Source organism: Hemiscyllium ocellatum, chromosome 36 (assembly GCF_020745735.1).
Source record: "Hemiscyllium ocellatum isolate sHemOce1 chromosome 36, sHemOce1.pat.X.cur, whole genome shotgun sequence".
NCBI classification, from domain to species: Eukaryota; Metazoa; Chordata; class Chondrichthyes; order Orectolobiformes; family Hemiscylliidae; genus Hemiscyllium; species Hemiscyllium ocellatum.
The window spans coordinates 2342117-2360563 of NC_083436.1; the positions used below are offsets into that span (position 1 = coordinate 2342117).

The following is an 18447-nucleotide window of genomic DNA, read 5'->3' on the forward strand; positions in this document are numbered from 1 at the left end:
CTCAAAACATAGACAAAGCTTTTTGGAAGACATTCAATTTGAATGCTCAATTTAGAAAAATAAATGTTTGTCTATATATCTTAGAAAATGTTTTACTTTTGATAATAAACATTTGAAATGCCACTTTGAGATTATAAAAGTTTTTCTGACAATTATTTTTCAACTGAATATGCAGAAATAGGACATGATGTCACCTGGTGACTTTGGCTCTGCTCCTTCTGAGGCTAGCAGAGTTAACTTTCTGTTGGCAGCTTTGAATTTTGTCACACATCCTTGTGTGGTGAGGTCTGTGGATATTATTAACTCACTGGGCTTCTTCCAGTGCCAGAGGATTTTGTTTTTGAATGGGTTTCAAGAACAGAGTAGGGATCTGCAAGTCACACAAGAAGTCTTTGCTGAAATTAGGATTGATAAAATTACCTCATTAGCTAGTTCAAATATGCAATGGGAAATTCAACTGACTGTTAAAGGTTGAATAAATTTAAATTTTTAAAGAAGGAAAGTATAATCTTGCGAGTTACATTTGAGAATCAGCAAAATTTGGTAATGTATGCAACCAAGCAGTAATAATGTTTATTTGTCTCTTTTAAAACTATTACAGAAACATGTTTTTTGCATAATCCTCTGACTTCGGGACAGGCAGCAGAGAAAGGTGGCTGAGCAGAGGCTGATAGCTAAGTTCGGTACCCGTAGGGAGGGCCTCAACCGGGACCTTGGGTTCATGTCACATTACAGGTGATCACCATTGCACTGTACACACACAGACACCCCTACACACACACACACACACACACACACACACAGGCACTCCTATACACACATATACACAGACGTGCACAGACACCCACGCACACCTTTACAGACACACACACTCCCACACGCCCCCCCTCACAGACTTAAGGCACTCTGCACTCACTACACACACACGCGCGCACGCACACACACACACGCGCGCGTGCGCACACACACACAATCCCCAACCCAATCAGACACACACACAGACAGACAAAGACCCACATGCACACATACATTTTGTGGGGTGAATTTGTACTTGCAGGGTTACATCGTACTTTGCTCAAAAACTGCATGAATTCATGTGGAACTCCGTTATCTCACATTTTAGATTAGAATCAATCTAAACATCATGGCATAGACAGAGAACACAAGGGGCCAACACCTTCAACATATTGCCTAGCTATCACCATTGGTAACAGCCAACCTGAGAATACAACCTTTTTAAAAAAAGGTTTTGTGATTTACACATGAAAGAAGTGAAACTATCATGGTTTTCTAACGGATGAAAGGCTTAACACACAATCAATTTTTCAATGTATAATTTCAGTTACATCACAGTAATTTTTTGCTATAAATTCTGTATGTTAGAATTGAGCCGTCCACTACCACCTGATGAAGGAGCGACACTCCAAAAGCTAGTATGCTTCCAATTAAACCTGTTGGACTATAACCTGGTGTTGTGTGATTTTTAACTTTGTACACCCCAGTCCAACACCGGCATCTCCAAATCATCACCAGGATGTTGCCTGGGATGGAGAAATTGAGTGATAAGGAGAGACTAGATAGGCTTAGATTGCTTTTTTTAGAGCAGAGAAGACTGACGTGTATAAGATGATGAGGGGGATGGACAGAGTGAATAGAGAGCAGCTGTTCCCTTTGATTGTGGGGTCAATCACGAGAGGACATACTTTTAGGGTAAGAGATAGAGATTCAGAGGGAATGTTTTCCATCAGTGGGTGGTAGGAATTTGGAAAGTACTGCCTGGGAAGATAGTGGAAGCCGGAAACCTTACAGTCTTTGAAACATACTTGAATGAGCACTTGAAATATCATAATATTCGAGGAAATGTGACAAGTGCAGGAAATTAACACACTTTTGGTGATAGTTATGTCGGTGCAGCCTTGATGGGCTTAAGAGCCTTTTCTGCACCGTATGAATCTATGAATCTATATGTGAGCCTACCTGTGAAATCTTTTCAAGGGAACTGAATTAGTTGATTTGGCCACTAACATGAATGTTTGGACCAGGTGAGGAAGATACACAGGCACCCTTCAACGACCTTTGAACCTTCAAAAAGATCACCAGGAAGTCAAGAGTGTGTGGCATGATCTTGGGAAACTGATGTACAAGTGCAGTGGTAATTTGTTACATCTTAAGTAACTAACAAGCAGGAATGTGTGTGAAAATGCACTCAAGAACTGGCCTCACACACGTATACCTACTTGACAAAATGATTAATGTGGCCTGGAAAAGCCCAAAAAATATTGTTTAACAGATAAGAAATTGACACATAATAAATAGAGAAACTGACTTTTGGTTTTGGTGAGGAGGAGGTAAAACTTGCACTTCGAGACATAGAGGGAAAAATACAGAAGAAATATCAACAAGGTGAATAAAATTGAAGGAAGAGGTGGAGAATCTTTTAGGTCCATGCATAACAGCCTGAGGGAATGTATAATGGCGACAAAGAAATATGTATAATAGGGCTGGGCAACTGAATACATACTTCAGTTCTGTCCTCAAAGTAGAGGAAACAAATCAGATTCTAGAAATATTGAAGAATGCAAGATTTAGCAACAGGGAAGAACTAAGGGAGATCAATATTAGTAGAGAAATGGTGCTGGGAAAATTGAAGGCAGATAATTTTCCATGGCTTGATAATCTACAGCACAGAGCACTTAAGGAAGTGATTCCAGAAATAATGGATGCCTTGATAGTCATGTTCCGGGAGTCTATAGACACTGGTACAGTCACTGACACTAATTATTGAGAGGAGTTACAGGGAGGTAGTTACTCCACAGCCACGTGAAGAAGTAGGTGGGTTACCGTTAGGGGCAGGAAATGAAACGAGCAGGCACTGCAGGGATCTCCTGTGGTGGTTCCCCTCTACAACAAGTTTACCGTTTTGGATACTGTAGGGGGGACAGTTTACCAGGGGTAAGCAATGAGGCATAGGTCTCTGGGGCAGAGTCTGTCCCTGTTGCGCAGAGGAGAAGGGGGAAGAGGAGTAGTCATTGGGGACTCCATAGTTAGGGAGACAGATAATGCTGCACAGGGATGGGAACCTGAATTGTAGTTCCATTGTACAGGAGGTTGAGGGTAGTGAGGTCAGGGATGGGTTTACAAGGTCTCAAGAGGTCACCAGCAATCAGGATGTTGGTTTGAAATGTGTGTACTTTACTGCCAGGAACATCCGGATTAAGGTGGGTGAACTTGCAACATGGGTTGGTACCTGGGATTTCGATGTTGTGGCCATTTCAGAGACATGGCTGGAGGAGGAACAGGAATGGTTGTTGCAGGTTCTGGGATTTAACCATTTCAGTAAGAACAGAGAAAATGGTATAAGAGTGGTGGAGGGGAGTGCTATTGTTAATCAAGGGTAGTATTACAGCAGTTGAGATAACGTTTGAGGACTCAGCCACTGAGGTAGTTTGGGCTAAGGTTAGAAACAGGAAAGGAGAGATCACCCTGTAGAGAGTTTTCTATCAGCCCCTGAATTGTTCCAGGGATGTAGAGGAAAGGAGTGCAAAGATGATTCTTGATTGGAGCGAGAGTAACAGGGTAGTTGTTCTGGGGGACTTTAACTTCCCCAATATTAACTGGGAATACTATAATTCAAGTAGTTTAAATGGGTCAGTTTTTGTTCATTGTGTGCAGGAGGATTTTCTGACACAGTATGTAAACAGACCAACAAGGGGCGATGCCATATTGGATTTGGTACTGGGGAATGAATCTAGCCAGTTGTTAGATTTGGAGGTAGGTGAGCACTTTGGTGATAGTGATCATAATTTGGTTATGCTTACAATAGCAATGGGCAGGGATAGGTATATACCGCAGGGAAGGAGGTATAACTGGGGAAAGGCAATTATGATGCGATTAGGCAAGATTTAGGATGCATAGGATGGGGAAGGAAACTGCAGGGGATGGACACACTTGAAATGTGGAGCTTATTCAAGGAACAGCTACTGCGGGTCCTTGATAAGTATATACCTATCAGGCAGAGAGGTAGTTGTCAACTTCTTACTAAAGAAGTTGAAGCTCTTGTCAAGAGGTAGAAGAAGGCTTATGTGAGGATGAGGCATGAAGGCTCAGTTAGAGGTATTGAGAGTTATAACTTAGCCAGAAAAGATCTAAAGAGAGGGCCAAGAAGAGCCAGGAGAGGATATGAGAAATTGTTGGTGGATAGGATCAAGGAAAACCCTAAGGCCTTCTATAGGTATATCTGGAATAAAATAATGACCAAAGTAAGATTAGGGCTGAAAATGTGTTGCTGGAAAAGGAATGATTCCTGAAGAAGAGCTTATGCCCGAAACATCGAATCTCCTGCTCCTTGGATGCTGCCTGACCTGCTGCGCTTTTCCAGCAACACATTTTCAGCTCTGATCTCCAGCACCTGCAGACCTCACTTTCTCCTCAAAGTAAGATTAGGGCCAATCAAGGATAGTAGTGGGAAGTTGTGTGCCGAATCTAAGGACATTGGGGAAGTGCTTAATGAATCCTTTTCGTCAGTATTCACATCGGAAAAGGGCAATGATAGTGAGAATACGGAGATACAGGCTACTCGATTAGATGGGATTGAGGTTGACAAAGAGGAGGTTTTAGCAATTTTGGAAGATCTGCAAATAGATAAGACCCCTGGGCCGAGTGAAACTTATCCTCAGATTCTCTGAGAAGCCAGGGAGGAGATTGCAGAGCCTTTGGCTTTGATCTTTATGTCCACTGTCAACATGAATAGTGCCAGACGACTGGCAGATAGCAAAAGGCGAGTCAGGACAACCCTGGTAAATATAGACCAGTGAGCCTCACTTTGGTTGTGGGTAAGATGTTGGAAAAAGTTGGAAGAGATAGGATTGATAATCATCTGGAAGGAATAATTTGACTAGGGATAGTCAACACAGTTTTGTGAAGGGTAGGTTGTGCCTCACTAACCGTATTGAGTTCCTCAAGCAGGTGACAAAACAGGTGGATGAAGGTAAAGCGGTTGATGTGGTGTATACGGACCTCAGTAAGGCACTCAGTAAGGTTCCCCATGGTAAGGTACTGCATAAAATACGGACTTTCGGGATTGAAGTTGATTTAGTGGTTTGGATCAGAAATTGACTAGCTGAAAGTAGATAGAGGGTGGTGGTTGATGGGAAATGTTCATCCTGGAGTTCAGTTACCAGTGGTGTGCCACAAAGATTTGTTTTGGGGCCACTGCAGTTTGTCATTTTTATAACTGATCTGGAGGTGGGCATAGAAGGATGGGCTAGTAAATTTGCAGATGACACTAAGATAGGCAGAGTTGTGGATAGTGCCGAAGGATGTTGTAGGTTACAGAGGGACATAGATAAGATGTGGAGCTGGGCTGAGAAGTAACAAATGGAGAAGTGTGGAAAAGTGTGAGGTAGTTCACTTCAGAAGATGTAAGAGGAATGCAGAGTACTGGGCTAATGGTAAAATTCTTGGTAGTGTAGATGAACAGAAAGATCGCAGTGACCAGGTGCATAAATGCCTGAAACCTGTTACCCAGGTTTACTGGGTTGTTAAGAAGGCATATGGTAGGTTGGGGTTTATTGGTAGGGGGATTGGATTTCGGAGCCACAAGGTCATGCTTCAGCTGTACAATACACTGGTAAGGCCGCACCTGGAGTATTGCGTTCAGTTCTGGTCACTGCATTGTCGGAAGGATGTGGAAGCTTTGGAAAGGGTTCAGAGGAGATTTACTAGGATGTTGCATGGTAAGGAAGGGAGGTCTTACAAGGAAATGCTGAGGGAACTGAGGCTGTTTCGTTGAAGAGAAGAAGGTTGAGAGGTGGCTTAATCGAGACGTATATGATAGTCAGAGGGTTAGATAAGGTGGACAGTGAGAGCCTTATTCCTCAGATGGTGAAGGTTAACACGAGGGGAGATACGTTTTAACTTAAAAGGTGATATGGATTTAGGGCAGATATTAGGGGTAGTTTCTTAACACAGAGTAGGAGTGGTGTGGAACGGCTTGTCTGCAACAATAGTAGACTTCCCATTGGTAAGGGCATTTAAATGGGCTTTGGACATACATATGGATAATAATGGAACGGTGGAGGTTAGATGGGCATCAAATCAATTTCACAGGTCGTCGCAACATCGAGGGCTGAAGGGCCTGTACTGCGCTGTAACATTCTATGTTCTATCAAAAAGCAAGCTCGAGCGAAACCAGGGAATTACAGACCAGTAAGCCTGACAGTCATGGGGAGAGTTCTCAAATCCATTGTCAAGAACTTTCTCGCAGAGCATTTAGAGTTCAGTGGCAGGATCAGACAGATTCAGCATGGATTTATGAAGGAGAAATCATGCTTGACGAACTTGTTGGAATACAATGAAGATGTAACTAATAGACAAGTGCGAGTCAGTCGATGTGGTAAATTTGGACTTTCAGAAAATGTTTGAAAAAGTCCTGCATAAAAAATTATTGTGTAAGATTGTTTATGGGTGGCACGGTGGCACATGGGCGGCACGGTGGCACAGTGGTTAGCACTGTTGCCTCACAGCGCCTGTAGACCCGGGTTCAATTCCCGACTCAGGCGACTGACTGTGTGGAGTTTGCACGTTCTCCCCGTGTCTGCGTGGGTTTCCTCCGGGTGCTCCGGTTTCCTCCCACAGTCCAAAGATGTGCGGGTCAGGTGAATTGGCCAAGCTAAATTGCCCATAGTGTTAGGTAAGGGGTAAATGTAGGGGTATGGGTGGGTTGCGCTTCGGCGGGTCGGTGTGGACTTGTTGGGCCAAAGGGCCTGTTTCCACACTGTAAGTCTAAGTCTAATCTAAAGATTAAAGAGTGTGGGATTGGAGTAAGTGTATTGATGTGGATACACTGGTTGGCAGAGAGGAAACTAAGAGTCGAAATTCATGGGTCCTTTTCAAATTGGCAGGCAATAACTAGTGGGGTGTCACAGGGAACAGTGCTGGAAACCCAGTTATTCTGTTAAGATGTTTAGATTAGACTTACAGTGTGGAAACAGGCCCTTCGGCCCAACAAGTCCACACCGACCCGCCGAAGCGCAACCCACCCATACCCCTACATTTACCCCTTACCTAACACTATGGGCAATTTAGCATGGCCAATTCACCTGACCCGCACATCTTTGTGACTGTGGGAGGAAACCGGAGAACCCGGAGGAAACCCACGCAGACACGGGGAGAACGTGCAAACTCCACACAGTCAGTCGCCTGAGTCGGGAATTGAACCCAGGTCTGACAGGCGCTGTGAGGCAGCAGTGCTAACCACTGTGCCACCGTGCCACCCTGATATGTATTCATGATATGTATTAACGAATTGGATAAGGGAACAAAATATAATATCTCAAAGTTTGCCGATGATAATAAGTTGGATGGGTGGGTGAATTGTGATGAGGATGCGGAGATCCTTCAGCATGATCTGGACAGGTTGCGTGAGTGGGCAAACCAATGGAAGATGCAGTATAATATCAATAAATGTGAGGTTAATCACTTTGGAAGCAAGAATAAGGTGGCAGATTACTAACTGAATGGCTGGCTGTGAACTGTGAGAGGGGAGTGTGCAGTGGGAGCTGGGTGTTCTTGTGCACCAGTCGCATGCAGGTGCAGCAGGCGGTAAAGAAGTCACATGATATAAAGAACAAAGAAAATTATGGCACAGGCCTTCATTGTGTTGGTCTTCATTGCGTTGGCCTTCATTGCTAGAGGTTTTGAATACAGAAGCAGGAATATGTTATTGCAGTTATACAAGGCCCTGGTAAGGCCACAACAAGAATACTACGTGCAGTTTTGGTCTCCTTTTCTGAGGAAGTACTTGAGGGAGTGCAATGAAAGTTTACCAGGCTGATTCCAGCAATGGCAGGACTAACTAACAGGGGCAATGGCAAAAATGTTCAATTCCTTTTTGGTCACAGGAGAGTGTCAGAGGATTGGAGGACAGCCAATGAGTTGCCGTTATTCCAGAAGATAGCAAAGGACAAACCAGGAAACTACAGGTCATGTGTCTAACATCAGTGATGGGGAAACTATTGGAAGCAATTATGAGGGACAGAATTCTTCTGCATTTGGAGAGTCAGAGATTAATCAAGAACAACCAGCTTGGTTCTGAGATAAGGAGGTTATTTCTCACCAACTTGATTGAAGCTTTTGAAGAGATAACAGGTGTGTATTTGAGGACAATGCAGTCGAAGTGATCAACTTGGACTTAAGATGTTAAATATCAGTCTCTCGCATTGATAGCAAAGTTAATAGCCCATGTGATCCAAGGAAATTTGGCTAATTCGATTCAGAAGTGGTTGAGTGCCAGAAAGCTGAGGGTGATGGTCATTAGGTGTTTTTGTAACTGTAAGCCTGTGGATTTCCATAGGATTGTGGCCTTTGTTTTTTGGAGTACATGTAATTTTTTTTCCACTTTAGTTTGGGAGGGTTGATCAATAAGTTTGCAGATGATCAAAAAATCAGTGGGTTAGTAAATAGTGAGGAGGATAAAGATGGACTGGACAAATAGGCTGACCAGTAGCAAAAGGAATTCAATCTGGATAAGGTGAGCAGGACAAACAAAGCAAGGAAATACATGATCAATGGTAAGACCCTGGGATGAATCGGGTGTCGAAAAGAGTCACTGAACTCAAAACTTTAACTATGTTTTATCTCCAAAGACACTGTCAGACCTGCTATGTTTCTCCAGCACATTTTGTTTTTCTTTCAGATTTCCTGCATCCAGAATTCTTTGTGGTTGTTATACTTGATTCATTAGAATATTGCCTGGTTTGGAGCATTTTGGTTATGAAGAAGATTAGATCAACTAGAGTTATTTTGCTCAGAGCATAGAAGGCTGAGGGGAGACCTGATTGGAGTGGACAAAGTTATAAGCAGCATAGGTAGACAGAAAGAAATCTTTACTTTTAGTAGAGAAGTTAATAGGAGAAAGTGAGGACTGGAGATCAGAGCTGAAAATGTGTTGCTGGAAAAGCGCAGCAGGTCAGGCAGCATCCAAGGAGCAGGAGAACCGACGTTTCGGGCATGAGCTCTTCTTCAGGAATGAGGAGTGTGCGCCAAACAAGCTAAGATAAAAGGTAGGGAGGAGGGACTTGGGGGGAGGGGGGAGCATTGGAAATGTGATAGATGGAAGGAGGTTAAGGTGAGGGTGATAGGCCGGAGTGGGGGTGGGGGCGGTGAGGTCAGGAAGAAGATTGCAGGTTAGGAGGGCGGTGCTGAGTTCGAAGGTTGGGACTGAGACAAGGTGGGGGGAGGGGAAATGAGAAAACTGGAGAAATCTGAGTTCATCCCTTGTGGTTAGAGGTTTCCTAGGCGGAAGATGAGGCGGTCTTCCTCCAGCTGTCGTGTTGCTATGGTCTGGCCATGGAGGAGTCCAAGGACCTGCATGTCCTTGGTGGAGTGGGAAGGGGAGTTGAAGTGTTGAGCCACGGGGTGGTTGGGTTGGTTGGTCCGGGTGTCCCAGAGGTGTTCTCTGAAACGTTCCGCAAGTAGGCGGCCTGTATCCCCAATATAGAGGAGGCCACATCGGGTACTGCGGATGCAGTAAATGATGTGTGTGGAGGTGCAGGTGAATTTGTGGCGGATATGGAAGGATCCCTTGGGGGCCTTGGAGGGAAGTGAGGGGGGAGGTGTGGGCGCAAGTTTTGTATTTTTTGCGGTTGCAGGGGAAGGTGCCGGGAGTGGAGGTTGGGTTGGTGGGGGGTGTGGACCTGACAAGGGAGTCACGGAGGAAGTGGTCTTTGCGGAACGCTGATAAGGGCGGGGAGGGAAATATATCCCTGGTGGTGGGGTCCTTTTGGAGGTGGCAGAAATGACGACGGATGATGTGATGTATATGGAAGTTGGTGAGGTGATAGGTGAGGACCAGTGGGGTTCTGTCCTGGTGGCAATTGGAGGAGCGGGGCTCAAGGGCGGAGGAGCGGGAAGTGGAGGACATGCGGTGGAGAGTATCGTCGATCACGTCTGGGAGGAAATTGCGGTCTTTGAAGAAGGAGGCCATCTGGGTTGTTCGGTATTGGAACTGGTCCTCCTGGGAGCAGATGTGGCGGAGACGAAGGAATTGGGAATATGGGATGGCGTTTTTACAGGGGGCAGGGTGGGAGGAGGTGTAGTCTAGTAGCTGTGGGAGTCGGTCGGTTTATAGTAAATGTCCGTGTTGATTTGGTCACCCGAGATAGAAATGGAGGGGTGTAGGAAGGGGAAGGAGGAGTCTGAGATGGTCCAGATAAATTTGAGGTCGGGGTGGAAGGTGTTGGTAAAGTGGATGAACTGTTCAACCTCCTCTTGGGAGCACGAGGGTGAAGTTAATAATCAAGAATAATTGATTTAAAATAAAGTACAATACATTCATGCAGCATGGATCAGGTTTCCTGAATAGAATGAGTTTCATTTGCCTGTATTTGGCCCATATCCCTCTAAACCTTTCCTATCCATGTACCTGTAAAGAGCAGGAGGTTTAGAAAGGATTTAAAGAATATTCTATTCACCCAGAGGGAGGGGTATCTGAATCTCACTGCTTGAAAGGGTGGTAGACGGAGAAACCATCACAACATTTATGAAATATGTAGATTATTTGTGGTGCCAAAGCATAAAAGGCTACAGGTCACATGCTGGAAGTGGGACTCAAGTGGGTAGATTCTTAATGACACAATGCACCAAAAAGGCTCTTTACATGCGGTAAAACTCTATGAATCTATTTGAGAATTTTTGCAGCTATAATAACATATACTGTGTAACATTGTAGTAAACCATTTTTAAGATTCTCAAAAATTAACAATTAAAAGTTATGAAAATATTATATTTGAGATTAGAAGATTAAAGACAAATAAGGTAACCTGCTCTCTCCTCTCAGTTTCCTGCTGTTCTTTCAGCTTTTGTTTTTTCTGCTCTTCATGAACAACTTGTTTTTTCTTTTCTAGCCATACCTACAAAACATGAATAGACACACATTATTGTTGGTAAGTAGTCACTTGCTCAACTTTCCTATGGATTCATGCTTCTGATGTAATTTTTATTCCTAATAAAGGAATGCTAAGAAGAATGAAAGGATGAATAAAAAAGAGGACTTTTCATTTAAGGCATCTCATTTGCTTGGTCAAAGTGATTGATTGGAAAGCTAATTTGGGGGATAAATGAGATAATGACAGAGAGGCCACTCTGGTTAATTATAAACATGCATAGAGTCAGAGATGTACAGCATGGAAACAGACTCTTTGGTTCAACCTGTCCTTGCCGACCAGATATCACAACCCAATCTAGTCCCACCTGCCAGCACCCAGCCCATATCCCTCCAAATCCTTCCTATTCATATACATCCAAATGCCTCTTAAATGTTGCAATTGTACCAGCCTCCACCGCATCCCCTGGTAGCTCATTCCATACACATACCATTCTGTACGTGAAAAGGTTGCCCCTTAGGTTTTCTTTACCCAGAGAGTGGTGGGGGCATGGAATGCGCTGCCTGTGGGAGTGGCAGAGTCAGAATCATTGGTGACCTTTAAGCGGCAATTGGATAGGTACATAAGCACCTATCCAAGCTAGGACAAATGTTCGGCACAAATCATGGGCCGAAGGGCCTGTTCTGTGCTGTATTGTTCTATGTTCTATGTCTCTTTTATATCTTTCCCCTCTCACCCTAAACCTATGCCCTCTAGTTCTGGACTGCCCCACCCTACGGAAAAGACTGAATCTAATTATCCTATCCATGCCTCTCATAATTTTGTAAACCTCTATAAGGTCACCCCTCAGCCTCCAACGCTCCATGGAAAACAGCCCCAGCCTATTCAGCCTCTCCCTGTAGCTCAGATCCTCCAACCCTGGCAACATCCTTGTAAATCTTTTCTGAACCCTTTCAAGTTTCACAACATCTTTCCGACAGGAAGGAGACCAGAATTGCACGCAATATTCCAACAGTGACCTAACTAACATCCTGTATAGCCGCAACATGACCTCCCAACTCCTGTACTCAATACTCTGACAAATAAAGGAAAGCATACCAAATGCCTTCTTCACTATCCTATCCACCTGTGACTCCACTTTCAAGGAGCTATGAACCTGCATTCCAAGGTCTCTTTGTTCAGCAACACTCCCTAGGACCTTACCATTAAGTGTATAAGATTTGCTTTCCCAAAATGCAGCACCTCACATTTATCTGAATTAAACTTCATCCGCCACTTCTCAGCCCATTGGCCCATCTGGTCCAGATCCTGCTGTCCACTACACCTCCAGGTTTGGTGTCATCTGCACACTTACTAACTGTACCTCTTATGCTCGCATCCAAATCATTTATGTAAATGATAAAAAGTAGAGTGCCAAGCACCGATCCTTGTGGCACTCCACTGGTCACAGGCCTCCAGTCTGAAAAACAACCTTCCACCACCACCCTCTGCCTTCTACGCTGGAGCCAGTTCTGTATCCAAATGGCTAGTCCTCCCTTTATTCCATGAGATCTAACCTTGCTAATCAGTCTCCCATGGGGAACCTTGTCAAACACCTTACTGAAGTCCATATAGATCACATCTACTGCTCTGCCCTCATCAATCTTCTTTGTTACTTCTTCAAAAAACTCAATCAAGTTTGTGAGACATGTTTCCCATGCACAAAGCCATATTGACTATCCCGAATCAGTCCTTGCCTTTCCAAATACATGTACATCCTGTCCCTCAGGATTCCCTCCAACAACTTGCCCACCACAGAGGTCAGGCTCACCAGTCTATAGTTCCCTGGCTTGACTTTACCGGCCTTCTTAAACAGTAGCACCATGTTTGCCAACCTCCAGTCTTCCGGCACCTCACCTGTGACTATCGATAATACAAATATCTCAGCAAGAGGCCCAGCAATCACTTCACTAGCTTCCCACAGAGTTCTCGGGTACACCTGATCAGCTTCTGGAGATTTATCCACTTTTAACCTTTTCAAGACATCCAGCACTTCCTCCTCTGTAATCTGGACATTTTACAAGATGTTGCCATCTATTTCCCTACAGTCTATATCTTCTATATCCTTTATCACAGTAAATACCGATGCAAAATATTCATTTAGTATCTCTCCCATTTTCTGTAGCTCTACACAAAGTCCATCTTGCTGATCTTTGAGGGGCCCTATTCTCTCCCTAGTTACCCTTTTGTCCTTAATATATTTGTAAAAACCCTTTGGATACTCCTTAACTCTATTTGCCAAAGCTATCTCATCTCCCCGTTTTGCCCTCCTGATTTCCCTCTTAAGTACACTCCTACTTTCTTTATACTCTAAGGATTCACTCGATTTATCCTGTCTACACTTGACATATGCTTCCTTCTTTTCTTCACCAAACCCTCAATTTCTTTAGTCGTCTAGCATTCCCTATACCTACCAGCCTTCCCTTTCACCCTGACAGGAATGTACTTTCTCTGGATTCTTGTTATCTCATTTCTGAAGGCTTCCCATTTTCCAGCCATCCCTTTACCTGCGAACATCTGCCTCCCATCAGCTTTCGAAAGTTCTTGCCTAATACCATCAAAATTGGCCTTTATCCAGTTTAGAACTTCAACTTTCAGCTCTGGTCTATCCTTTTCCATCAATATTTTAAAATGAATAGAATTATGGTTGCTGGCCATAAGTGCTCCCCCACTGACACCTCAGTCACCTGCCCTGCCTTATTTCCCAAGAGTAGGTCAAGTTCTGCACCTTCTCTAGTAGGTACATCCACATTCTGAATCAGAAAATTGTCTTGTACACACTTAAGAAATTCCTCTCCAACTAAACCTTTAACACTATGGCAGTCCCAGTTGATGTTTGGAAAGTTAAAATCCCCTACCATAACTACCCTATTATTCTTACAGACAGCTGTGATCTCCTTACAAGTTTGTTTCTCAATTTCCCTCTGACTATTGGGGGGTCTATAATGCAATCCCAATAAGGTGATCATCCCTTTCTTATTTCGCAGTTTCACCCAAATAACTTCCCTGGATGTATTTCCGGGAATATCCTCCCTCAGCACAGCTGTAACGCTATCCCTTATCAAAAAGCGCCACTCCCCCTCCTCTCTTGCCTCCCTTTCTATCCTTCCTGTAGCATTTGTATCCTGGAACATTAAACTGCCAGTCCTGCCCATCCCTGAGCCACGTTTCTGTAATTGCTATGATATTCCAATCCTATGTTCCTAACCAAGCCCTGAGTTCATCTGCCTTCCCTGTTAGACCCCTTGCATTGAAATAAATCAGTTTAATTTATTAGTCCTAACTTGTCCTTGTCTGCCCTGACTGTTTCACTCACTTCTGTTCTCAGCTGTACCCATCTCAGATTGATCTCTTTCCTCACTATATCCCTGGGTCCCAACCCCCCCAGCTTACTAGTTGAAATCCTGTTGTGGTCCTGTTCGCCGTTGAAATCCTCCCAAGCAGTTCTAGCAATTTTCCCTGCCAGTGTATCAGTCCCCTTCCAATTTAGGTGCAATCCGTCCTTCTTGTACAGGTCACGTCTACCCCAAAAGAGATTGCAATGATCCAAAAATGTGAATTCTTCTCCCATACACCAGCTCCTCAGCCATGCATTCATCTGCTCTATCCTCTTATTCCTGCCGCCACCAGCTCGTAGCAGGGAGTAATCCAGATATTACTACTTTCGAGGACCTCTTTTTTAAATTTCTGCCTAACTCTCTGTAATCTCCCCTCCAATTTCCCTTCCAATGTCATTGGTTCCAATGTAGACAATGACCTCCCCCGTGAGAACATTCTGCACCCTCTCTGAGACATCCTTGATCCTGGCACCAGGGAAACAACACACCATTCTGCTTTTTCTCTGCTGACCATAGAAATGTCTTTCTGTACCTCTGACTACAGAATCCCCTAACACAATCTCTTTGAAGCCGACGTACCCCTCGTGGCATTAGAGCCAGTCTCAATACCAGAAACTTGGCTGTTCGTGCTATGTTCCCCTGAGAATCCATCACCCCCTACATTTTCCAAAACAGCATACCTGTTTGAAATGGGTATATCCACAAAAGACTCCTGCACTAGCTGCCTACCTCTCTTACCTTTTCCTGGAGTTATCCCATCTATGTGATTGTATCTAAAACTTTCCCCCCTTCCTATAACTGTCATCCATTACATACTGTTGCTGTTGCAAATTCCTCATCGCTTCTATCTGTCTCTCCAACCGATCCACTCGATCTGATAAGATTCGCATCCAACAGCATTTATGGCAGATATAATCCACAGTAACCCTTAAACTCTCGTTAAACTCCCACATCTGACAAGAAGTACATATCACTGCAAAGGCCATTTTTGCTCCTTCACAATGTACAGACCCAGAAAACAACACCGTCTTATTCCTCTACAAACACTGCCCCAGGTTAAATTAATAGGATGGCTTACAGGATGGTTTTTTGGAACAGCATGTCATGGAGCCCATAAGGGAGCAGGCTATTCTGGACCTAGTGCTATGTAATGAACCAGACTTTATAAAAGATCTTAAAGTAAGGGAACTCTTAGGAAGCTGCAATCATAATATGGTAGAGTTCAGTCTGCAGTTTGAAAGAGAGAAGGCAAAATCTGATGTAATGGTGTTACAGTTAAATAAAGGTAATTATGAGGGCATGAGAGAGGAACTGACAAAAATAGACTGGAAGCAGAGCCTAGCGGGGAAGACAGTAGAGCAAAAATGGCAGGAGTTTGTGGGTATAATTGAGGACACTGTACAGAGGTTCATCCCCAAGAAAAGAAAGATTATCCGGGGAGGGATTTGACAGCCATGGCTGACAAAGGAAGTCAGGAAATGTATTAAAGAAAAAGAGAGATCCTATAAAGTGGCCAAGAGCAGTGAGAAATCAGAAGATTGGGAAGGCTACAAAAACAAACAGAGGATAACAAAGAGAGAAATAAAGAAGAAGAGGATCAAATATGAAGGTAGGCTAGCCAGTAACATTAGAAATGAAAGTAAAAGTTTCTTTCAATACATAAGAGGAAAAAGTGAGGTCTGCAGATGCTGGAGACCAGAGCTGAAAATGTGTTGCTGGAGAAGCCTGATGAAGGGCTTATGCCCAAAACGTCGAATTTCCTGTTCCTTAGATGCTGCCTGACCTGCTGCGCTTCTCCAGCAACACATTTTCAGCTTCAATACATAAGAAACAAACGACAGGCAAAAGTAGACATTGGGCACTTCAAACTGATGCTGGAAGCCTAGTGATTGGAGATAAGGAAATAGCAGGAGAACTTAACAAGTACTTTGCGTCAGTCTTCACAGTGGAAGACATGAGTAATATCCTAACAATTAAAGGGAGTCAGGGGGCTGAGTTGAGTATGGTTGCCATTACAAAAGAGAAAGTGCTAGAAAAGCTAAAAGGTCTTAAAAATGATAAATCTCCTCGCCCCGATGGGTTACATCCTTGAGTTCTGAGAGAGGTGGCTGAGGAAATAGCGGAGGCATTGGTTGAGATCTTTCAAAAGTCACTAGAGTCAGGGAAAGTCCCAGATGATTGGAAGATTGCTGTTGTAACCCCCTTGTTCAAGAAAGGATCAAGACAAAAGATGGAAAATTATAGGCCAATTAGCCCAACCTCGGTTATTGGTAAAATTCTAGAATCCATCATTAAGGATGAGATTTCTAAATTCTTGGAAGAGCAGAGTCTGATTAGAATAAGTCAACATGGATTTAATAAGGGGAGGTCGTGTCTGACAAACCTGTTGGAATTCTTTGAAGAGGTGACAAGTAGGTTAGACCAGGGAAACCCAGTGGATGTGGTCTATCTAGACTTCCAAAAGGCCTTTGATAAGGTGCCACATGGGAAGCTGCTGAGCAAGGTGAGGGCCCAGGGTGTTCGAGGTGAGCTACTGGAATGGATTGAGGATTGGCTGTCTGACAGAAGGCACAGAGTTGGGATAAAAGGTTCTTTTTCACAATGGCAGCCAGTGACAAGCGGAGTCCCGCAGGGTTCAGTGTTGGGGCCACAGTTGTTCACGTTACATATTAATGATCTGGATGAAGGGACTGGGGGCATTCTAGCGAAGTTTGCCGATGATATGAAGTTAGGTGGACAGGCAGGTGGTACTGAGGAGTGGGGAGGCTGCAGAAGGATCTAGACGGTTTGGCAAAGTGGTCCAGGAAATGGCTGATGGAATTCAACGTGAACAAATGCAAAGTCTTGCACTTTGGAAAAAAGAATAAAAGCATAGACTACTTTCTAAATGGTGAGAAAATTCATAAAGCCAAAGTACAGCATGGTTTTGTGAAGGGCAGGTTGTGCCTCACAAACCTTATTGAATTCTTTGAGAAGGTTACTAAGGAGGTGGACGAGGGTAAAGCAGTAGATGTGGTGTATATGGATTTTAGTAAGGCGTTTCATAAGGTTCCCCATGGTAGGCTACTGCAAAAAATACGGAGGTATGGCATTGAGGGTGCGTTGGAGGTTTGGATTAGGAATTGGCTGGCTGGAAGAAGACAGAGGGTAGTAGTTGATGGTAAAGGTTCATCTTGGAGTGCAGTGTTCCGCAAGGATCTGTTTTGGGACTATTGCTGTTTGTCATTTTTACAAATGACCTGGAGGAGGGGCTAGAAGGTTGGGTGAGCAAGTTTGCGGATGATACGAAACTCGGTGGAGTTGTTGACAGTGAGGAAGGATGTTAGGAGGCAGGTTACAGTGGGATATAGATAAGCTGCAGAGCTGGGCAGAAAGGTGGCAAATGGAGTTCAATGTAGGTAAGTGTGAAGTGATGCACTTTGGTAAGAGTAACAAGAAGATGGGGTACTGGGCTAATGGTCGGATACTTGGTCGTGTGGATGAGCAGAAGGATCTTGGTGTCCAAGTACACCGATCTCTGAAAGTTGCCACTCAGGTAAATAGTGCTGTGAAGAAGGCATATGGCGTACTGGCTTTTATTGGTAGAGGAATTGAGTTCCGGACTCCTGAGGTCATGTTGCAGTTGTATAAGACTCCGGTGCGGCCGCATCTGGAGTATTGTGTGCAGTTATGGTCACCATACTATAGGAAGGATGTGGAGGCACTGGAACGAGTGCAGAGGAGATTTACCAGGATGGTGCCTGGTATGGTAGGAAGATCGTATGAGGAAAGGCTGAGGCACTTGGGGCTGTTTCCATTGAAGAAAAGAAGGTTTAGGGGTGACTTGATAGAGGTGTACAAGATGATTAGGGGTTTGACCATGAGAACCTTTCTCCACATATGGAGTCAGCTATTACGAGGGGGCATAGCTTTAAGTTAAGGGGAGGTAGGTATAGGACAGATGTTAGGGGTAGATTCTTTACTCAGCGAGTCATGAGTTCAGGGAATGCCCTGCCAGTAGCAGTGGTGGACTCTCCCTCTTTATGGGCATTTAAACATGCATTGGTTAGGCATATGGAGGATAGTGGGCTAGTGTAGGTTAGGTAGGCTTGGATTGGTGCAACATTGAGGGCTGAAGGGCCTGTACTGCACTGTATTTTTCTATGTTCTATGTTCTACAAAGGGATCTGGGAGTGCTAGTCAAGGAT

At 44.1% G+C, this 18447-nt stretch overlaps 1 protein-coding gene across 6 annotated transcripts in view; it reads right to left on the reverse strand.

The window, feature by feature from the left end:
* Nucleotides 1-18447, reverse strand: part of LOC132833266 (microtubule-associated protein 9-like) — a 207597-nt gene that overhangs the window by 94502 nt on the left and 94648 nt on the right. For 5 of the 6 annotated variants that reach the window (XM_060851426.1, XM_060851425.1, XM_060851421.1 and 2 more), the window contains one exon: nucleotides 10821-10910. The exons of the other annotated variant lie outside the window; for it this stretch is intronic. In XM_060851426.1, the coding sequence (XP_060707409.1) occupies nucleotides 10821-10910 (90 nt within the window). The remainder of the gene's footprint in view (nucleotides 1-10820; nucleotides 10911-18447) is intronic. 6 annotated transcript variants of the gene reach the window in all.